Raw genomic sequence first — 18,686 nt, 5'->3', positions numbered from 1 at the left:
GGGAGGAGAACAGCTGACTTCTGTTTCTCTCCTGGTTTAGGAATTACTGGCCTCTTTTATCCATTTTTTTTTTCATGTGCCCAAACTTGGAGCTGACGGGAAAGCTGCTCTCTGCCTTCCTGAATGCTCCCAATGTATACAATTTCCTGTGCAGAGAGCCCGGGCTCGAAAACAAAAACAGACGGGTTCTGAAGGAAGAGGGAAGTGGGAGGTGACTGAAGTGAGGGCCTGAAGGGCACAGATGGGAAATGGGGGGGAGATTCGGGGGGGTTGGGGTGAGGAGATGGACGGCACACATGGTTCTCGTTACCAACTGCTATGCGTTACATGTTTGTCTTTTTCTAACTTTATTGTAAAGATGTCATCAATGAATGCATTAAATGTTAAGCACTGATGTTAGTGTTGTAAATCAAAGTATGTTTTCATCTATTACTCCAAGTATCTGTGTCACTTCCTGTCTTGTGTAAATGTAATCCAATTACATCCCTGCACTCCCCTGAGACAGATCATGAAAAACTCCCCGGAGAGTGACGAGGTATTCCTCATATTTGCCTTTTAACAGTTTCACATGGAAAATTACAGATCCTGAAACCCAAATTCCATAAATTGAGGTCTGAAATCTTACAGCTGTAAAATCCTGAACTTTCCCGGGGGGATATTTTAAAACCTAATCACTAATTGCAGTGTATCTGTGTCCTATGTTAACCCCCGCTGGACTACTGTCAAACCACAACTGACCACAGGGATTTACTGCATTGGAGACATTTTTTTAATTAAAATTTGACACAAGAACTGAAGGCAGCAACGCTATGTTTGGAAACTTGGTTTGGTCGGTTGGCATCCACGCTGTCTAGTCTTACTTGCCTCATAACTTCACAACCATTATGGTTTGCAAGTCACATTTGGACCATAAGAGCATGTGAAAGCTTAGCATAGCGCATTAACTTGGGGGCGGTGGAAAAGACAAATTATCACCTTTTGAGTTGATATGGCAAACTTGCTTATTAACAGCTGCCCATTTAGGCATCCAGCAGATATGGAGCGACATTATCATTCATTTGGGGTGTTAATGTCCACCTGATGAATGTCTAATATTACTTCTCCTCCTGTTTTTGGTCTCTCCCACTTCCTGAGGAGCCATCTGGGTTTTAAGCTGCTGAATGCTCCACTGTATGTTCACCAGCTAGTCGCTAACATAGCTTTTTTTAAAAGTGCCTGCTACATCTACTAGTAGACTCAGAAGGTCGTTATCAGCTCATTAAATGGCCGTAACCTCTTGTGGCTGCAGTAATTACGAGGGGAGCATAATGAGCGAGAAAGTCCACATACAGAGGAGGTCAGGGTGGTAAGGTTGGGGTGGTGGATGAGTCAAACAAACACAGGACTTTCACCCAGGCGACTGGGGTTAGCATCCTTCGTGGAACCAAAAGTCAGAATAGAGTGCCTCAGGAGTCCTAAAACCCAAAAAATGAGTTAGCATTTTTTCACACCTGATTCTCGTGTATTAAAGTCAATGTGTTTTTTGAATGTTTTTTTGGTTAGATGCCTGAAATATGGTCTGTGGTTAACACAAGTTTCATGTCATGAGACTGTCATATTTTGTTCTACGCCATTAGATATGTCAGTAATGATGCATTTTATGTCTCTGTTTTAGATCATTCTTGCCTAGCTACTAACTCAATTTTATGAGCTAAATAGCTTTTTGTTGGGTGGGAGGGTTGGGTTTTCTCTTTTCTTTTTGTTTTCTGTCTGGATCTTTGTTGTTTTTAACCTCTGTGAGGCACTTTGTGTTACTGTTGTATGAAAAGTGCCATATAAATAAAGTTGATTTGATTTGATTTTGATTAATACCCCTTTCATGTTGCTAATAAGTGACTAAATGACACTACAAAACATCAACATGCCAACTGTGGCTTCATAGCCGTGCTCTGGGGTGATGTTAAGTCATGGGACCGCTAGTTTATAGCCTAACATTGGCTTTTTACTTCTGCCGATTGTAAGTGTCATAAACTCCCATAGGCTTTTTGAAGAGTGAACCAGGGTGATGTTTACTTCCGTGTCAGTCTGCAAAAAACCAAACAAAAAAAAAGTTTTCCGTGGAGCACTTTACTGACTTATTTTAACCAGTGTGCACAAGTTCGTCAAGTTGTTACATAACGTAACAAATGTACTTATTTTAATCATGTAATAAAGATAGATGACATGACAGCCCCCTAAAAGTAAAGCTAAAACATCTTGATTGCCCCAAAGTGGCTGGCTGCAGTATAGGTCATAAAGCCTGTCCCCCCTCTGTGTTAGCAGATGGGAAATGGTAAAAATAAAACATCAAAGTACACGCCAAATACATTTTTTCCAAAGATGGTTTCTGTCATTTTAGGTGGGTGTTATCATGCTGCTGTATGTTCAAGTGTTGGTATTTCTGTTAAGTTTGATAAGCTGATTTGAATTACTTATTTGATGTCCTAAAAACAAGGTTTGACAGCATAATTGACAGCTCTGTGTGCAAATTGTTCAGTGCCGCTGCTCGCAATCGGTTAGATGAGTATATGGGTGAGAAATCAATGCCACGGAGATTGCGACTGCGCAGATTCTGGCTCTACATGGCGTCACCAGGGCAAGATGGTATTGGCCGTACCTTGGATATTTTGGCATCACTTTTGTGCAGTGGGAGGAAGTGGAGACCATGATCTTTTTTCTAAACCTAACCACGTAGTATATGTGCCTGACATATGTACCTAACAAGACTGAAACTGAAACCCAACAAAACTGCTCCAGATGACAACTGATAATGACCATTTCATGGGCTGATAATGGCCTTCCAAACCTACTAAAAGGTGTAGTATATCCGTAGATATGAGGCAGATAATCACAAATAACGCCCGTCTAATTGAGTGATAACATTACAAAGCTGTGGCTGCAAATGACACTGATAAGAACGGTATGAGTGAAGTAAAAAAGTTAAGCTACAGGCCAGAAATCAAAACAATGAGGTAAAAGATCAAAATCTCTGAGTACAGCTGAGAGAAATTACAGAGTTGAGTGATATTTCTGTGGGGATCCTTCACTACAAGTACTTTTTGCATGCTTTCTTAGAGAAAACTTAATCTGTGCACAGATTTAACACTGCATACATCCTGCTCTACCTTCCTATTCCTAGTCAAGATAACTGGGGAGCCTACATCACGCAGTGGCTCAGTTATCTTGATCTGCATGACTTTGAACTTTGGGAGAAAAGTGGAGCACCCAGAGGAAACTTGCACAAACTCCACACAGAACTTTTGCTGTACAAAGGTGCCACTGAGCTGCTGGGCTGCCGCAAAACACTGCAATAAAAATAATTATACATTCAGGCATGATTTTAATTTAAAAGACAGTTTAATTTTCATCCATACTTAAATCTTTTCAGAACATCCGTGAGCTTAACCAAGGACTTTATATTCAATCTAGAGGACAGAGAAATTGCTTTCCATTAATTATTGCTCTGCTTGCTTTTGCAAGTAAGATACAAACATCCCACTGGTGAATTCTTGCATTTACTATATATACACAGGCAGGAACAGTACAGTACACATAGTAGGCTGAACTGACATTTTAACATATCTGAATGGACTTGTTTATAGACTAGATCGTAGTGTTCTGACTCCCAGAGTTGATATTTTTGTGCTAAAAGTGTTTTGTGAATATCACATGTGATCTTGAAGACCAAGCCTGGCCTCAACAAGACAAAGCTTTCTTTCTGCACCATAGGAAGAGGAGGTGACATCATTCTGTCCATACAAAGCCTCAGACATCCCGCTCTTTCTTTGCACTGGTTTAAAAAAAAAAAAAAAAGTAGGTCTATGCTGAGAAGACAGTTCATTGTATCTGAATAATAAGGGGTTTTTCATGTGCTTACTTTTAGTACATGTCATCAGAGTGTTGCAACATTGTGGTATTTCTGCAGCATAACGTAGCTTCTGCTTTGTGACAGAGGGTAGAATCATAACATGTTCCTGTTGATTTGAAACTGAAAATTTAATTGTGAAATAGGTTCCACTTGGACTCAGCAGTATAACTGGGGTAGTGCATAGATAAGTCATGTTTGGGATGCCTTAGTCTACATTCACACTGAGTATCTGTGCTCTCACCAACAATGTGAGACAATGGAGGACTATACTGCTTTAAATGGGACTATGAGGAGCTGTTGTCACTGACCAAGTAATGCAGTGTTAAACCTAAACCAGGGGCATCCTGCAGCTCTTTAGCTCCTCTACAGTGGCTCTCTGTGGTTTCGACAAAAAATATCACATGAAAATGAACAACTGTTATTCATTTATTGTCTTAACATTGTCATTTTTATTTATAAAATAAAAATATAAATAATAAAAAAAAAGATTCAAAATAAATAAATAAAAAATATAAAAAAAATGTAGTTTTATTATTTTGTCAACCAACATGTGTGTCATACATCTACAGCTTGGCACTTTTTCCACTAAATTTTGCCACGCCTCAACAGCGGAGGTTAGTCTTCAGCCTCCCTAGAAAGGCTAGCTATGGATTTCAAATTTATAAAAGTCTCAGAGGAAAATACAGAATTTAATAGTGTGTGGACAGATTTGTTTGCTTTCATCGCCAAGGCTGCAATGTTGAAGTGCCAAATAATCATAAATAGCTCACTGCAGAAGAGCCATCTTGTGGGAAAACATATATTTGAATGCTCATTTAGACGCATGTTAATGTCGATATGCTAATTTACACTTAATACGCAGTGTTTGCATATGGCTGAAATATGTTTTGCAGCTCCAGGCAGGTTTTTTTTAGATATTGCTGGTCAAAAATGGCTATTTTGATAGTTAAGGATGCTGACTCCTGGCCTAAACGGAGACCTGTTATAATTTACTATGACTTAGCATCATACAGGTGCATTTACATTCAAATCCTAGAGAATGAAATATTTTATATTATTATTATTATTATTATTTCATCTTTTAAAAATATTTACCACCTTTCCAGTCTTTTGTATTTGTCTTCTTGAGGCAAAACAACAGTTAAATCTTGTCTGATTGGTCATTCATGTATGCTTCCCCCCTAAATCTGCTTTCTTTAGCTTACATATATGATCCTTTTTTGTGATGTGTGTGACATTTTCCCTCATTTCAGCCAAACAAGAATTCATTTGGTTGTTATTTTGTTACTATGATGAATTAAGGCTACTGCTGCATTAACTGCTTGGCAATAAAAGCAATCTTTCTGCAGTTAAACAGGATAGGAGACCTCACTCATGTTTTTCCAATAGTGGATATTGTGCTCTTAAGGCCCCCCACTGGTCAGATCCATGTACTGCAAGCTGTTGGTGGTGCTAATTCTGTGCAATATACTACCATCACACAGTTACATTAAGTCCATAAAATACAAGTAATACAGTCAGTTAGGTAGAGGGTTGCTAAATGAGCAGAAAGGAGCTTTATAGAGGAGGTTTATTTCATCCTGAAACCATTGATAGGAAAGAATATACACACTGTTACATATATTTAAGTGCATATCTCATCAGATAAACCAAAATTGTACTGCCAAAACATTAATTCTTGCTATGGAACATATAAAAAACCACAAGACAATTCATAAGAAAAAATACTATTTATTATACATGAGTTCTAAAGAGAAAATAATGCTATTAGAAATGAAAAGCATGATCTCCTTCTCCCATCATCACACACACACACACACAAAAAGACAAATCATCCCAAATCAACAAACAAACATTCAAAATAAATCCACCAGGTGACATTCCCAAAGAGTTAATATGGCATCACTCTGAATTTCATACAATGATTTCATATAAAGTACAAATAAAACATGTCAGCGAGATGTTCGATGCTACATTACCAAAATTTTCTTGGTTGCTATCATTTTACAAAATCCTATTGAGGAGTTGCAGCTTAATAATATTTTTTCACATGTAAAAGTTTTCAACCCACAGTAGAAAAACAATCATAAGACATTCATTCGTGTTTGAAATGTGACCAAAAAGTGAACGTGACACAGGTGGTCAGACCACCAACAATCTAGAAAATGTGTACTTCGGTTTTTTGAGATGTAAAACCGAGTAACTGTCATTTGGGAGCTTCATAATGGCAACAGCAAACTGCAGATGCAGTTCATCGACAGTGTGAAATTTAGAGCAACCTGTAGGTATTATGAAGCTCTGATCTAACAGTTATGCATCCTCAAATATGATGAGTGGCTCAAGTAAACTGTAACCAGATTTGTCATTCAGTCTAATATTGCTCGGTCTTTACAGAAGCAGTATTTTCTGGTCAGGTAAACAGACACAACATATTGTAGTTGTAACATACAAGCAGCTACAAAACCTTCAAAACATAAATAAAGTAAAATAAAATCAATTATTGAGCAAATTTGATATGAGTGTATCTGCGATAACTAGGCAGCATGCAGTGATCAAAAGCATAAGTATGCAGCTTTTTCTAGACGGAAATTTCTTCACATAGGATAACAGTAAAAAAAGTTATACTGATTGGTCTCAAAAGACTACAGGTATCATTTTAAACATGTTAATGTAATAAATAAGAATCCACCACCCATCAATGCCTGCTTAAAAAAAGCATATAAGGCCATATATTAAAAGTCATGCAGCATAAGAAATCATATCTTATCATTTTGGCTCAAAGAAACTACTTTTCAAGATAAAAAAAAAAAAATAAAAAATTGGTCAAGATTCAAGAGTCAGTTGGCATAAGGCAGCCTGAGCCTCTTTTTAGTGTTTAACTAATAGTGTAGGTTTATTCTAGAGCAGTCCGATCTTTAAAGTGCCACCAAATCCCAAGAGCAGAAATGTTCTAACAGTTGACCACTATCAATATACATGATCAGTTTTCACAATAACATATTTCTATTGAATATCAATTGATATGACCAGCCCTCTATATATTATTATTGCTTTTCAGATGTCCTTGAGCCTTTTCTTCTTCTGTACCCAGGGTTCTTGTTATTGTCCCTTTATACCCTAAGTAATTATATTTGTTGGTTTATTTCCTCACTTTATGAAAAGAGGAGTAATGTTACTAGCAAGGTTTAAGATGAGAAAGACCTCAGATCAATCCATACATTATCTGTAACCTGTTATCCTACTTAGGGTGGTGTGGGGAGCTGATCCCAGCTGTCATTGGGTAAAGGTGGGGCAGACTCTGGACAGGTTACAACACTATCACAGGGCTGACACACACACACACACACACACACACACACACACACACACACACACACACACAGTCAACAATTACTGTAACCTGACCTTTGAAGGTTTTCTCTGAGACAACCCTCGCTAACATGGGGGAATATGCAGACTCCACACAGATGGGCACAGGTTCGAACCCCAAACCAGCTTGTTGTAAGGTGAAAGTGCTAGCCACTGCATCACCGTGCCATCCAAGGCCTCAGACAGCTATTATTGTATCAGTCAACAAACCATAGAAACAGGGCGTCGGTGGCGTAGTGGATAGTGCCGGCGCCCCATGTACAGAGGCTATGCCTCGCGGCAGCAGTCGCAGGCTTGACTCTGGCTTGCAACCCTTTGCTGCATGTCAACCCCCACTCTCTCTCACCCCATTTCAATCTGTCCTGTCCTTTAAAGGCAAAAAGCCCCAAAAAATATTCTTAAAAAAAAAACAACAACATAAAAACGGCCTTTACTTTGTTTTGTGTTTTCTCTAATTATTGTTTTTGCCAGAACACTGACTAACCAATGGTTAGACTCCGCAGATAAAGATGCATTTAACCTAGAAACGGTGTTGCTACCTAGCTACTTAGTAATCATTTTGTTTGTAATTCATTTAAATGATTTCATGTATTTATATTTAGATATTAAAGATTATTTTTGTGATCCGTACCTAAAAAGCCTGATTACATCAACTGTGCTTCAACACTGTTAAGCAATGACGACTCTAATGGGGGGGGGGTGATGTCTCTAAACATTAACTTAATCTTAAGGGCTCTGCACACCTACAAAGAGATTTTCTCAGTTTATCTGATTAGGCTTCTGGGAAATGTGTGAGGTCACCACATGCTAGTTAGAAATATTACAGGAACAAAAAAAGGGAGATCAATCTGTGCCTCACAGACGCTCCTAAGACAAGATCGAGTTAGGCAAAACAAGTGACGACGCTTGTGTCTGTAGATGTTTAGAAAAAGTCGATGCAGCTGTAGAATGAAGCACACAAAATACACATTGTCCAATATCAGCATGTTTTATGCTGTATTATATTATGCAGGCAAATAATGAGGCATATGAATAAGTTAATCAAAGTCTGGCAGCTGTATTGCAGCAATTTCCTTATTTGACCAAAGCCAATTATTACTTAAAAGAAAAAAAAAAACTCTCACTGATTTTGTTTTGCAGGCTGGTAACAATATGGAGAATTAAAGGCAGCATGATATGCAGAAATGTGCACTTAATTTCATAATGTAAACTAATTCAAACAATGTGCATTTTGTGTGCTTAATATGGAGTCTTGTACACATGTAGTCGCCTTCCTGCGCTCAGTGGCCGTAACATACCGTAGAAAATATAAAATAATTTTTGGTCACAGCGGAGGGGGGGTTCCTGTTTGAAATCTCAACTCTGTGGCTTACCAATGTCCACAGTAACATTCACGTAAAGAGGAAACCTCTCTATCGACAAAGTCTTATATGAGCAGCTGTTCAGTCCATCCTTTCTCCACACCTGTGGTGTTCGTCCCAACAACTTCATCCTGGGAAGCAAAAAAAAAAATCATCAATGAAGAGATTAAACTAGTAGCACAAATCATACATTTTATTGATTAATAGTGTGCTGAAATAAGCTTAACACATTATCCCCATCTTACACTTACTGACCTGTCTTTGTTTATTTCATTGCCACTGTCCCGTTTGTGAAACACCATGGTGTAGCGAGCCACATCAGCAGGCGGACGCACAATCTTCATTTTCTGCAGCTCCACCCTGCAGGCAGCAGATCCATATGTATCAGTAAACCAGTGAAAGAACATATACATAAAAAAGAAACACTTTACTACAATTTTCTTGTTTGTGTTTCACCTGATGCGAAGGTCGTCATCTTCTCCACCCCAACCCCAGTACGTGTTTGAGAATCCATTCACTTGAAAAAACTGGTCTTTGGTCATAGCTGTGACTCCTCCAAAGTAGCCTTTGTAACGCAGCCTGAACGTGGAAGAATGTGAAGAAAAATTACAGTTCTGTGTTTAGAGATGTTATCAGGGCTTTCAAGATAATATTGGGCTCGAGGAGACTGTTAATACTGTGTTGTCTATTCACAGGGGTAATATAAAGTTTAACTGCTGACTCATGATTCACAGTAAATTTGGTCGTATACTTACTTGTATCCTGTGGCGTTCCGGCCAACCACCAAGTGTTTGGGCTGCTTGTCACAGACATATAAATTATGATCATTTTCAGGAACAAGGTCCACATCATGGAAGATGAAGCACTCCCAACTGTAGTCCTTCAGTGCCTCCAAATACCCGACATTGAGTAACTTGGCACGGTTGAAAGTTGCATCACCAGCCTTTGATAACACAGAAAACACGATAAAAATCACAATCTGCTATTGTCTTTTATGGACTATGTATAGTTCAAAGATCAGCGTAGGTGTAGGGTTTTTTTCTGTTGTATCCTTTCTCCATTGAAAACTGATTTCAGTAGGTAGGAGTGTCAAGGTCATCTACAGCACAGCCATAGGTCAGAGAAATTATTAAATACTTGTGTGGGCCAGTTATTGAATAACTGGTGGTGTCATCGCACACAGACTGCTTAGCATGTGAATGATGTAGGAGTTTAATGTGCTTTATTCTGGTTGATTTTTACAAGCAATCACCATGAAAGTCAGACGCTGGCTCAGTAGCAGAATATTATAAAGTATTTCATAAAATTGAGGCAGAGAGGAACACACACGGTGTGCATTCAAATCATAAGCTAATAATTCAACCAGTGCTGACACACTGTTGATTTGCATGTTTTTATTTAAACACATTCTGCCATCTAGTAACTGATAATAATCCTTTCTTCTTAGAGTACTGAGTACTTATGTGGTTGCAGATGATTTGCCTTTGGCATGTGAAAATGTTTGGCCTCAGTTGTTTCTTTGTTTTCAGCAGCTGTTTCTTTTTTTTTTTGCATCACTGAACTTAAGTTGTTACATTCATTAAGTCTTTGAAGTCTACAAGTGTTACAAATTTTATGTCTCCAGTAGCGATGCTTTGATATAAAAACTGCTGACCTAAACACATTTATAAAGTATTTAAAGAAAAAGATTGTGCAACGACAGTTGGTTGATTTTTTCCTGGAAGTTTTATGTTTTACCTGCTCGACATTTTGTCATTTGTCAAAAAAGTTTATTAACATAATAGTTTTTTTCATTTCTTCACTTAAAGGGATAGTTGGGATCTTTTGAAGTGGGGTTGTATGACGTACTTATCCATAGTCACTGTATTAACTTCAGTAGATGTCAGTCGACAACCCCCAGTTTGCAGAAGCAGACAGAAGCTAAGTAATGTACTGCTGTGGGGGTGGCAGCAGCAGCATGGGTTTTAGCGATCTAAAAAAGGCAGTATCAGTTTAAGCGTACACTATATTTAGAAATATTTACCGTGCCATCAGACAGCCTTTTCCGACAGGGAACTGAAGTCGCTCTCTTCAAAGCCAGACTCCACTGAGAAAAACAGGGATTTAACATCTCTGAGCACAGAAGCCTCTGCTTTACCCCTGCCTCAATCAGTTATTTTGTTTGTGTTATTGTGAGACTTTGATGTTTTAAGGGGTTAGTTTGGATTCGGGGCTCAGTAGTTGATGACTGTCATCAGCGATGGACAATGGCATCGTCCACTGGCCCAACCAGAGTTCAGCAAACTAAAATCACATTTTTTCTCAATGGAGTCTGGGGACTTTGACGTGAGCACAGATTGGGAACTGAAGCCATTAATGGCTTCCCCTTCGGAGGGGGCTGTCTTTGGTAAGGTAAAGTGGTGGAAAATATTCTAAATATAGTGTGTATAGTGTCTAAAATTGTTTTGTTTTTTTGTTTTTTTTTAATGGGCCTTTATTTAGGTGACTAAAATACGTTTAACTGCTGCCCCCTCAAAACCGGGGGCGTGCATGTAATAAAGTGACCATGGATAAGAAACTCATGCGACCCCACTTCGAGTGAGACACGTAAGTGCAGTTGCATCACATTTGGTCATACTCAGATTCTATACTTTTTATTTTTGATTGACAGGACATGATCGAAACTGACAATCACAGTTTTCAAAGAATAAGCTTGTATGCAGTGATACCAATATTTACTTTTGGTAAAGAAATTGTGAGGATTACTAGCAAAACAAAAAAAGGCCATTTCAACTAAATAATTTACTAATACTAATAAACAGAAAAAGAATTCTTACAACTCAGTGCAGTTTCCAAATATCATAGATCAGTGCTCTCAGTATGAACCCTAACCATGAACTGATTTTATAGGAGAACCGTGTGATATCAAATGGTGTGTGATGTGGAGCAGTACCTGCTGGATGACATAAATGGCGTAGTGTAGCTGCTGCCTCTGCAGAAAGGGGTGCAGGTGGTGTAAGAGGTAGAGGAGGTGTCTCTCTCTGCTGCGATGAGGGACGAGGATGGCTACGCTCTGCCTCGCTGTACAGTCCGAGGGCTCGTATTCACCCTCAGTCACTCCTTTGTTCTCACTCTCCACATCCTTCAGTTTCAGAGAGGATTCAAATGACAGCTTCACAGCTCCCTCTGTGGAAATTAGCAAATTCAACCAGATATGAGTCTTAGAGATTGTTCTGTTAAACGTAATTCACAAGGCAGTACATATCACATTTTCAGACTATTTGTTTTGCTCCTATTTTAAATCTATGCAGGATAGACAATATGTAGCACCTATAAATGCAATTCACAATTGATTTCTATCATTATAATGGTTCATGTAAGACAATTAAAAACTAGAATTACTGCCTTGCAGTTGTATGCCTCATACATAGATCAGTGACGATGCACTTCCATTTGCATTCATGTCTGTGAAAACATGGATGCTTCACACACACATCTTTCCCCCGGCAGCACAGAGGATCTCAGGTTCAAGGTGAACACCTAAAATTAGTGTCACCAGTTCAAGATCTAATGTTGAATAATGGCTAGAAAAGTATTTTACAGATTTCACAGTCAAGTTGACCGTGACCTTCGAGGACCAAATTCTGATCAGTTCATTCTTGAGTCCAAGTGGACATTTGTGCCTCAAGGCCATCTTGAGATATGACGTTCATGAAATGAGACGGGCGCAAAGTCACAGTGACCTCTGGCCACCATATTCTAAAATATTAAAACTGGATTTTAAGTAGGTGTTTGTGCCACATTTGAAGATACTCCCTTAAGGGCTTTTTGAAATACCATGTCACAGTGACCGTGAACTTTGACCGGTGACAACTAACATCTTCATCCTTCAGTCCAAGTGAGCACTCGTGCCAAATTTGAAGAAATTCCCTCTAGGTGGTCTTGCGATATCGCATTCACAGGACAAATGGACGTACGTATTTATGGACAGATGAACGGATGGACAGACAATCCTAAAACATAGTGCCTCCAGCTACAGCTATTGCCAGTGCAGAGGCAAAAAACATGTAACCACTCTGCTGTATCCCAATGTTCAAGGTGGCTTCACAGATTAATAAGTGGTACAAGCCCTTGTCTGGTTGACTAGGTAACAGTTAAGTTATCTACTCTATCGCTCTTTCATCTACACTGACATGTAGTCAGCGTAAAGGTGGAGAATTTACAGAAAGAAACATGAAACAGATTACAAACAAATACATCCTGTTTAGCAAGATGGCACCACACACAGATAGATTTAAATTATTTCTGAGAAGATCATTTTTCTTTTAAGCAAAAATTTTAAACCCAACTAAATAAAAAATAACATATACACAGTCATCTTTTTAAGCTGCACTTTTATGTATACTTACGCAGCAATGGTGACTCCTCAGGACATTCTTCTTTTGGTGCTGGAGTGTTTACGTGATCGGGTGCCGCTGTCCAAGTGTTGACTTTATCCCTTAGGGTGTCTCCTTTGGCAAGAGTCTGTGGCGTGGCAGAGGAAACCTGTCCAGATTTCACTGTTTCGCCTGAAAAAGTCGCGATCCATGCAAGCACTGAGAGCGAGAGAAGGAGCAGTACAAAATACTTTCCCCTCCGCAAAATCTTGCACACAGGTGAACAGAAGCCCATGGCTGTGTGACTGCGCTGATGTCAAATAGTAAAATGGCAACTGTAGATGCTGTTAGTTCTAGTTTAAGGTATTTCGTCTGTGCAGGACATTTCAGCAGAAATACTGTGAGTCACAGTTTCAGACCAGTCATCCCATGGCGACGAAACATGCTGCCGAACAAAACAGTGAATCAAGTGTATAAGCTCTGTGAAGTAAGGAAAACTTATTGGTGAAAATCCATCGCTGAACCCTCAAAATCCAGCTTCAGGGGGTGAGGCAAAAACCTTGACTTCTCCGACAACTGTATATTGATTTTGAGAGAGAAAAGGTGTTACTGCCATGACTGAGCATATTTGCATAATAATAGCACATCTTCTCGTGCAAAACTACACCCTGACAGGACGGGTTCTAGTTTTTTAAAAAAAGATATCTTTACTTTTCATAGAACAAAAACACATGGTGAGATGTTATCTTAGAAAACAAACCAAGATACCAGTTCTCATTTTTCTTTTGTGTTCAGAGCCGTTTATTCTGTTACACACCACTGAAAGAGCTTCCTGAATGGTAATTTCACACCCAGTAACTAAATGCCTGTCTTTCTCTGTTCCCCTTGACAAAGTTTGGTATCACAATGCAGCGCGTCACCTGTCTCCTCACTACTAATCTGTTAAATATTTTCTATTATTGATTAATCTATTTTGTTGACTGTGTAGGGACTGCAGGAAACAAACTTAAAGTCACTGAGAGGCTGAGGCTGAGCCTGGTTAACTTGTGGGATACACCAACAAAAGATTTGCTGAGATCCAAAATACATTAAATACATTTATTAATGAAAAGGAAACAACTTATTATAACATATTTTGGATCACAGCAAATCTTTTGTTAGCGTGTCACACAAGTTAACCAGGCCCAGCTTCAGTCTATCAGCAACTTTTAGCTTGTTTCCTGCAGTCACTACATTTTTGTCAAAAACTATGGCAACCCACTCATCCTCTCTCTCCAACCAAAACCAAAAACCACACAGGTGAACATGAGATGTTCATATAGATTGAGTGTCACTGCCCTTACCCATGTGCCCCAACTCTACCAATAACCACAGTCACAAAAAATAATAAATGATGATGTCCCAAAACACTGAACATGTGACAATACAGAAATATAAACCATTTCAAAACTTGTTAATTGTACTAATCTAACCAAATCCATGACTTTCTAAATCGATTACACTACAGACTGATCGATTAATCATAGATCCAAAAATGCCAGAGAAGTGTGCAGCACATTATGATCTCAAATTACTTGTTTTGTCTGATCAGCAGCACAAAACTAGGATATTCATTGCACAATGACAAAACAAAATCTGAATGATTGGCCCTGCTTTTCAACACTAAACAAAATACATTAAACACAATCAGATACAACTTAATACAATATATCGATATAGCAAAGCAACACTCCCCAGGTTATACAACACAGAACAGTGACCATGAACACAATACACAGTAGCTAGTATTAATTTAATGTTAACTGTCATGTCTAGGTTGTTGTCTCCAGCAGAAAAACGCGTTTAAGACATTTTTTTTTAGCTTTCCCCCGACACGCCTCCGTCACTGTGTGCTCATGGTAATTTGGGGTATTGACAGTGAGAAGCTAGCACTAGCTAGTTCAGAGCAAAACCATGATATCTTTATATAAATACTATATGTAGGACACTACCTCTTTTACATCCTAGACAGCTGCTTCTTCTCCCGATCACTGTCCATGTTTTATAACAGTGATGTCTCTAATCTGTTCCGAGAGCTGGCTGCAGCTGTGCCCAGATGAGCTCAGAGTTAACGTAACGTTATTAGCTGTTAGCTAGCTGACGAATGCGGATGTAACGGTGTGTGGAGTTACTGTGAAAGTGCTGTAAAAGTTAAACATTAGCATTAAGCTAACAGCAGCTCATCACGGAGCCCGAACACAAACTGACCAGATTTAAGCGAAACGCAAGTGTCTGCTGTCTTTTGATAATATAACATAACTGGTTTGATTGGCGCATCTTACCTTTGACACAAATTACCGTTATTGCAGGTTATCAATTCAGTAGCAGCACATATCAGTGTGTCATGTTGACGGAAATACAGAGTACTTCCGCCGGTTGTATTTCATAATAAAAGCATATATATTACATGAGGCTATACTTACACTGTCTCCCAGGGATGTTAAACTCATTTTAGTGCATGGGCCACATACAGCCCAGCTTGATCTCAATAAAAATAAAACCATTTCATAATAACCCATAAATAACAACAAACAACACCTCCCAATGTTTTGCTCTGTTGTTAGCATAGAGAAGTACAAGTGCTGTTTGATTAAAGACAACTTATTTTCAGCTAAAATAAAATGATAAATATAATAAGTGCAATTTCAACATTATGTTTTTTTGTTCCTATATTCAGTAAGTCTGCTTCTCACTGTTATTACATGTGCATTTTTCCATACATTCCCGTGTAGTAATGCTGGCATCATCACACCAAGCTCAAGTGGAAGCTATTGAGGAAGCAGGTAAAGTTATCCCCTGCCTTACAAACTATTTGCAGATGAAAGATTTTTGCAGTGCCTTACTAATACGATTCCACTGATGTTTAAACAATAATAGTCTTATTAAAATTCTTTGGTAGTGACGCTTCTGAATCACAATAATTTACGCAATATTCAGTATCAAGTTAAATATGACCACAATAAGTATTCATTGTTTTTCGGAGAACTGTATTTGTGTCAGGGTGGAAAACTGTTAAACTGGCTCCTGAAACTTGACACCTTGTAGCCTTTACTAGTGCATCGCTATTATCTGTGCAGAGTCATCCAGTGGGCCGGATTGGACCCTTTGGGGCCATATGTTTGACACCCCTGCTCTAAACTCTATACATTACATATGGCATGTATTACAGAAAATACTTTTCAATTTAAGCAATCCATTCCCATCAACTCGCAAGCGTCTGTTTTTAAGAAATATATATTTATATGCATTTTTGCGAGGGATTCAATTGATCTGACAACTATGATGGGCAAAATCTCTTGGAGCAAAAGCTCCTCAATCGCTTTCACTTTGAAGGCAGCATCTACAAACAGGAAGTCATTGCTGCTTTTTGCATGGTTTTAAGTAGCTTGATGAAGCTCAAAGCATGGTGCATGTTTTGTGTCGATACTTCCTTTGTATGGTTTTCAAAATACAGGTCATTCTTCCTGTTGACATCGGACCTAATTCTAATTTACATAATATTTTTCTATTTTTCTTTCAGTATTTTATTTGCATCTATATATTTGCATACATTTGCTTCATGTTTCTTTGCCACTGCAAAGCTATTTCAGCAGTGTTGTTCGCAATACTATTAAGGGCATGTATATTTGACTTCAGCAATATGTCAGTTTTTTTATGGATTGATTAGATGCTGGACCAATATTAGTCCTGGAATCTGATGATTTCAAGGTTCTGGTGCAAATATAGGATTTTAGCAGTCCCTGGAATCAGGTGCATGTTGGCTAAAGGATCTTTCTTCAGTTTTATTCAGTATACTTTTCTCATTAATGCTTTAGATAATGAAAGCACCGCTTTATAGAACATAATGATGATTTAGTCAAAGGGGTGAAGGGGTTGGGGGGATTTGAAACTGTGTTGTGTAATATTTGTGTGCACACTTGTGTCAGTGTGCTAACATTCTTTATTTGCATAATTGCAGGACTTTGTTAGAACCTTTGTTTGAAATGATCTTGTCCTCTTCTCTTTCTTAGCAAAGACCTTGGCCATGACAAACATTCCCATCAAGATGAATCCCCATCATGCAAAGCCTCCTGGTCATTTTGTCCAAAATCTGTCTCGTCCCACCTGCTGGGCCACACTGACTCTGAGGATAAAGGTCCTGTCCTCCTGCCAACAGAGGAGATGGGTGTCCAGCTGCTCTTCAGCCTGCTTCAGGTCAGTCTTGATTCTAGATGGCTCAGCATGTCATCATCCTGTTGAGCGATGTGGGAGGTCTGCACTCCTCAAACGCCTTTTTCCCTACTTTTTCTTGTGTCCTTCTACTGCTGAGAGATTCCCTTTTAGAAAGATACGTGTCTAAAATTACAAAGTGTTTAATAAATAGTAAAACAGAAACAGCAGGATGTATATATCTCTCTGTTCCTTGCTGTTGCTTTGCTCTTTATTGTGTTAATTTGATTATAAATATCTTTTCCTGAATAATGACTGTAATGTTTTGTTTTTCATTTCATTCAAGATTAATTTTCGTTTTGGTTTACTGTAATGCTAATGTATTTTGTGGTGGATTTTGCAACAGATATTTCCTGGGACATATTTCCTTGGGTGCAGTTCCTACAGTGGCGTTGTCGAGCTGTAAATGTTTAAGCCTTGGCTAGCCTCTATTCACAGACATACATTTAACCTATTATGTTCCTGAATGCCTCAAAGAATATCTTCAGAGCATGAGCGAACACTCTTAATAAGTTTTTCTCCTCTCAACTACCATTACATAAGCTTTTCACTTCACTTAATTATGCAAAAGAGGAAGTACTCAGATCCTTTTCTTACAGTTAGTTAAAGTAAAACTATGCACAACAAAAATCTGAATTCAATTTCAATACACATGTACTACCATGAAAATGTACTTAACATTTGCAGAATGGCCCTTTGAATATTGTTTTCTATTATTGTATTGTTTTATTATTAGTCCACTAAGAGTTTTTTTTTAACACGATAAATAGTTGTAGCTTAGTTTCTTCACCCTTGACAGTCAGACAGAGTGGATTGTTATAAACAGTGCCCTCCCCAAGCTGCTCCTCCCTCCCCTCTATACCTCCTCCATACTGTGAGGACATGACTGTGGACTGTAGGCTTACTGTGAGAATGACATTAACATGTGAGACAGGCCTGCACTGTTTGCAGATGTCAGAGACTTGTGATAAGCAAGCTGCAAGCAGAGAAAATTCTCCAAAAGATCTACACCAAAATGTCCTGAAGACCTCCATGTTTTTGTTTAGTTTCAGTCAGGGGGTTTTCTTTGCTTTTTAGATCTATATTACTGAGAGATTTTGGGCTATTTACCCTGGCATGATTGTCCATGTTTATCATGATCTTTCAAACTAAATGAAGTAATTTCAGTTTTACAAGCTCCACGGTTTAACTTTTTGTGGCTGTGTGACAACATTTGTCATTTTTAAACATTAGACAAAATGTAGAAATGAGACTGACCCCCCCCAAAAAACCCAGTGTAATATTACAAAAGAGTATCAAAACTTGGGAGGGGACACTGTTGATGTTGTGGTTTAGTCTGTGACACTGTGATGACAGCAATGACACTTCCCCAAACAAATCTATCTACTGTATTTATTTCATACTTTGTGTTACCCAATGTCACTGTGAACAAGATGGCATGGATTGGGCAATGCCATGTGGAGTGAC

General features: G+C 38.6%; 2 protein-coding genes across 3 annotated transcripts in view; one reads left to right on the top strand and one right to left on the bottom strand.

Annotated features, from left to right (window-relative positions):
* Positions 1–18,686, top strand: part of zgc:175280 (cationic amino acid transporter 2 family protein) — a 100,358-nt gene that overhangs the window by 65,008 nt on the left and 16,664 nt on the right. The window contains exon 4 of the mRNA XM_049591230.1: positions 17,021–17,204. The gene's annotated coding sequence lies outside the window, so the exon portion shown is untranslated. The remainder of the gene's footprint in view (positions 1–17,020; positions 17,205–18,686) is intronic.
* Positions 7,216–15,363, bottom strand: b4galt4 (UDP-Gal:betaGlcNAc beta 1,4- galactosyltransferase, polypeptide 4). Of its 2 annotated transcripts, none has more exons than XM_049591236.1 (7): positions 15,293–15,363; positions 13,005–13,547; positions 11,549–11,781; positions 9,372–9,559; positions 9,073–9,195; positions 8,872–8,976; positions 7,216–8,747 (listed from the first exon to the last, which is right to left on the bottom strand). In XM_049591236.1, the coding sequence occupies exons 2-7, from the start codon at positions 13,264–13,266 to the stop codon at positions 8,612–8,614; spliced, it is 1,047 nt and encodes a 348-aa protein (XP_049447193.1). In that variant the 5' UTR covers positions 13,267–13,547; positions 15,293–15,363; the 3' UTR covers positions 7,216–8,611. The 2 variants fall into 2 exon arrangements, with proteins under 2 accessions (XP_049447193.1, XP_049447192.1); XM_049591235.1 differs by lacking the exon at positions 15,293–15,363 and adding an exon at positions 14,963–15,282.

Source organism: Epinephelus fuscoguttatus, linkage group LG12 (assembly GCF_011397635.1).
Source record: "Epinephelus fuscoguttatus linkage group LG12, E.fuscoguttatus.final_Chr_v1".
Lineage (NCBI taxonomy): Eukaryota > Metazoa > Chordata > Actinopteri > Perciformes > Serranidae > Epinephelus > Epinephelus fuscoguttatus.
Note: the sequence above shows the minus strand (reverse complement) of the source record. Positions and strands in the feature narration are given on the sequence as shown.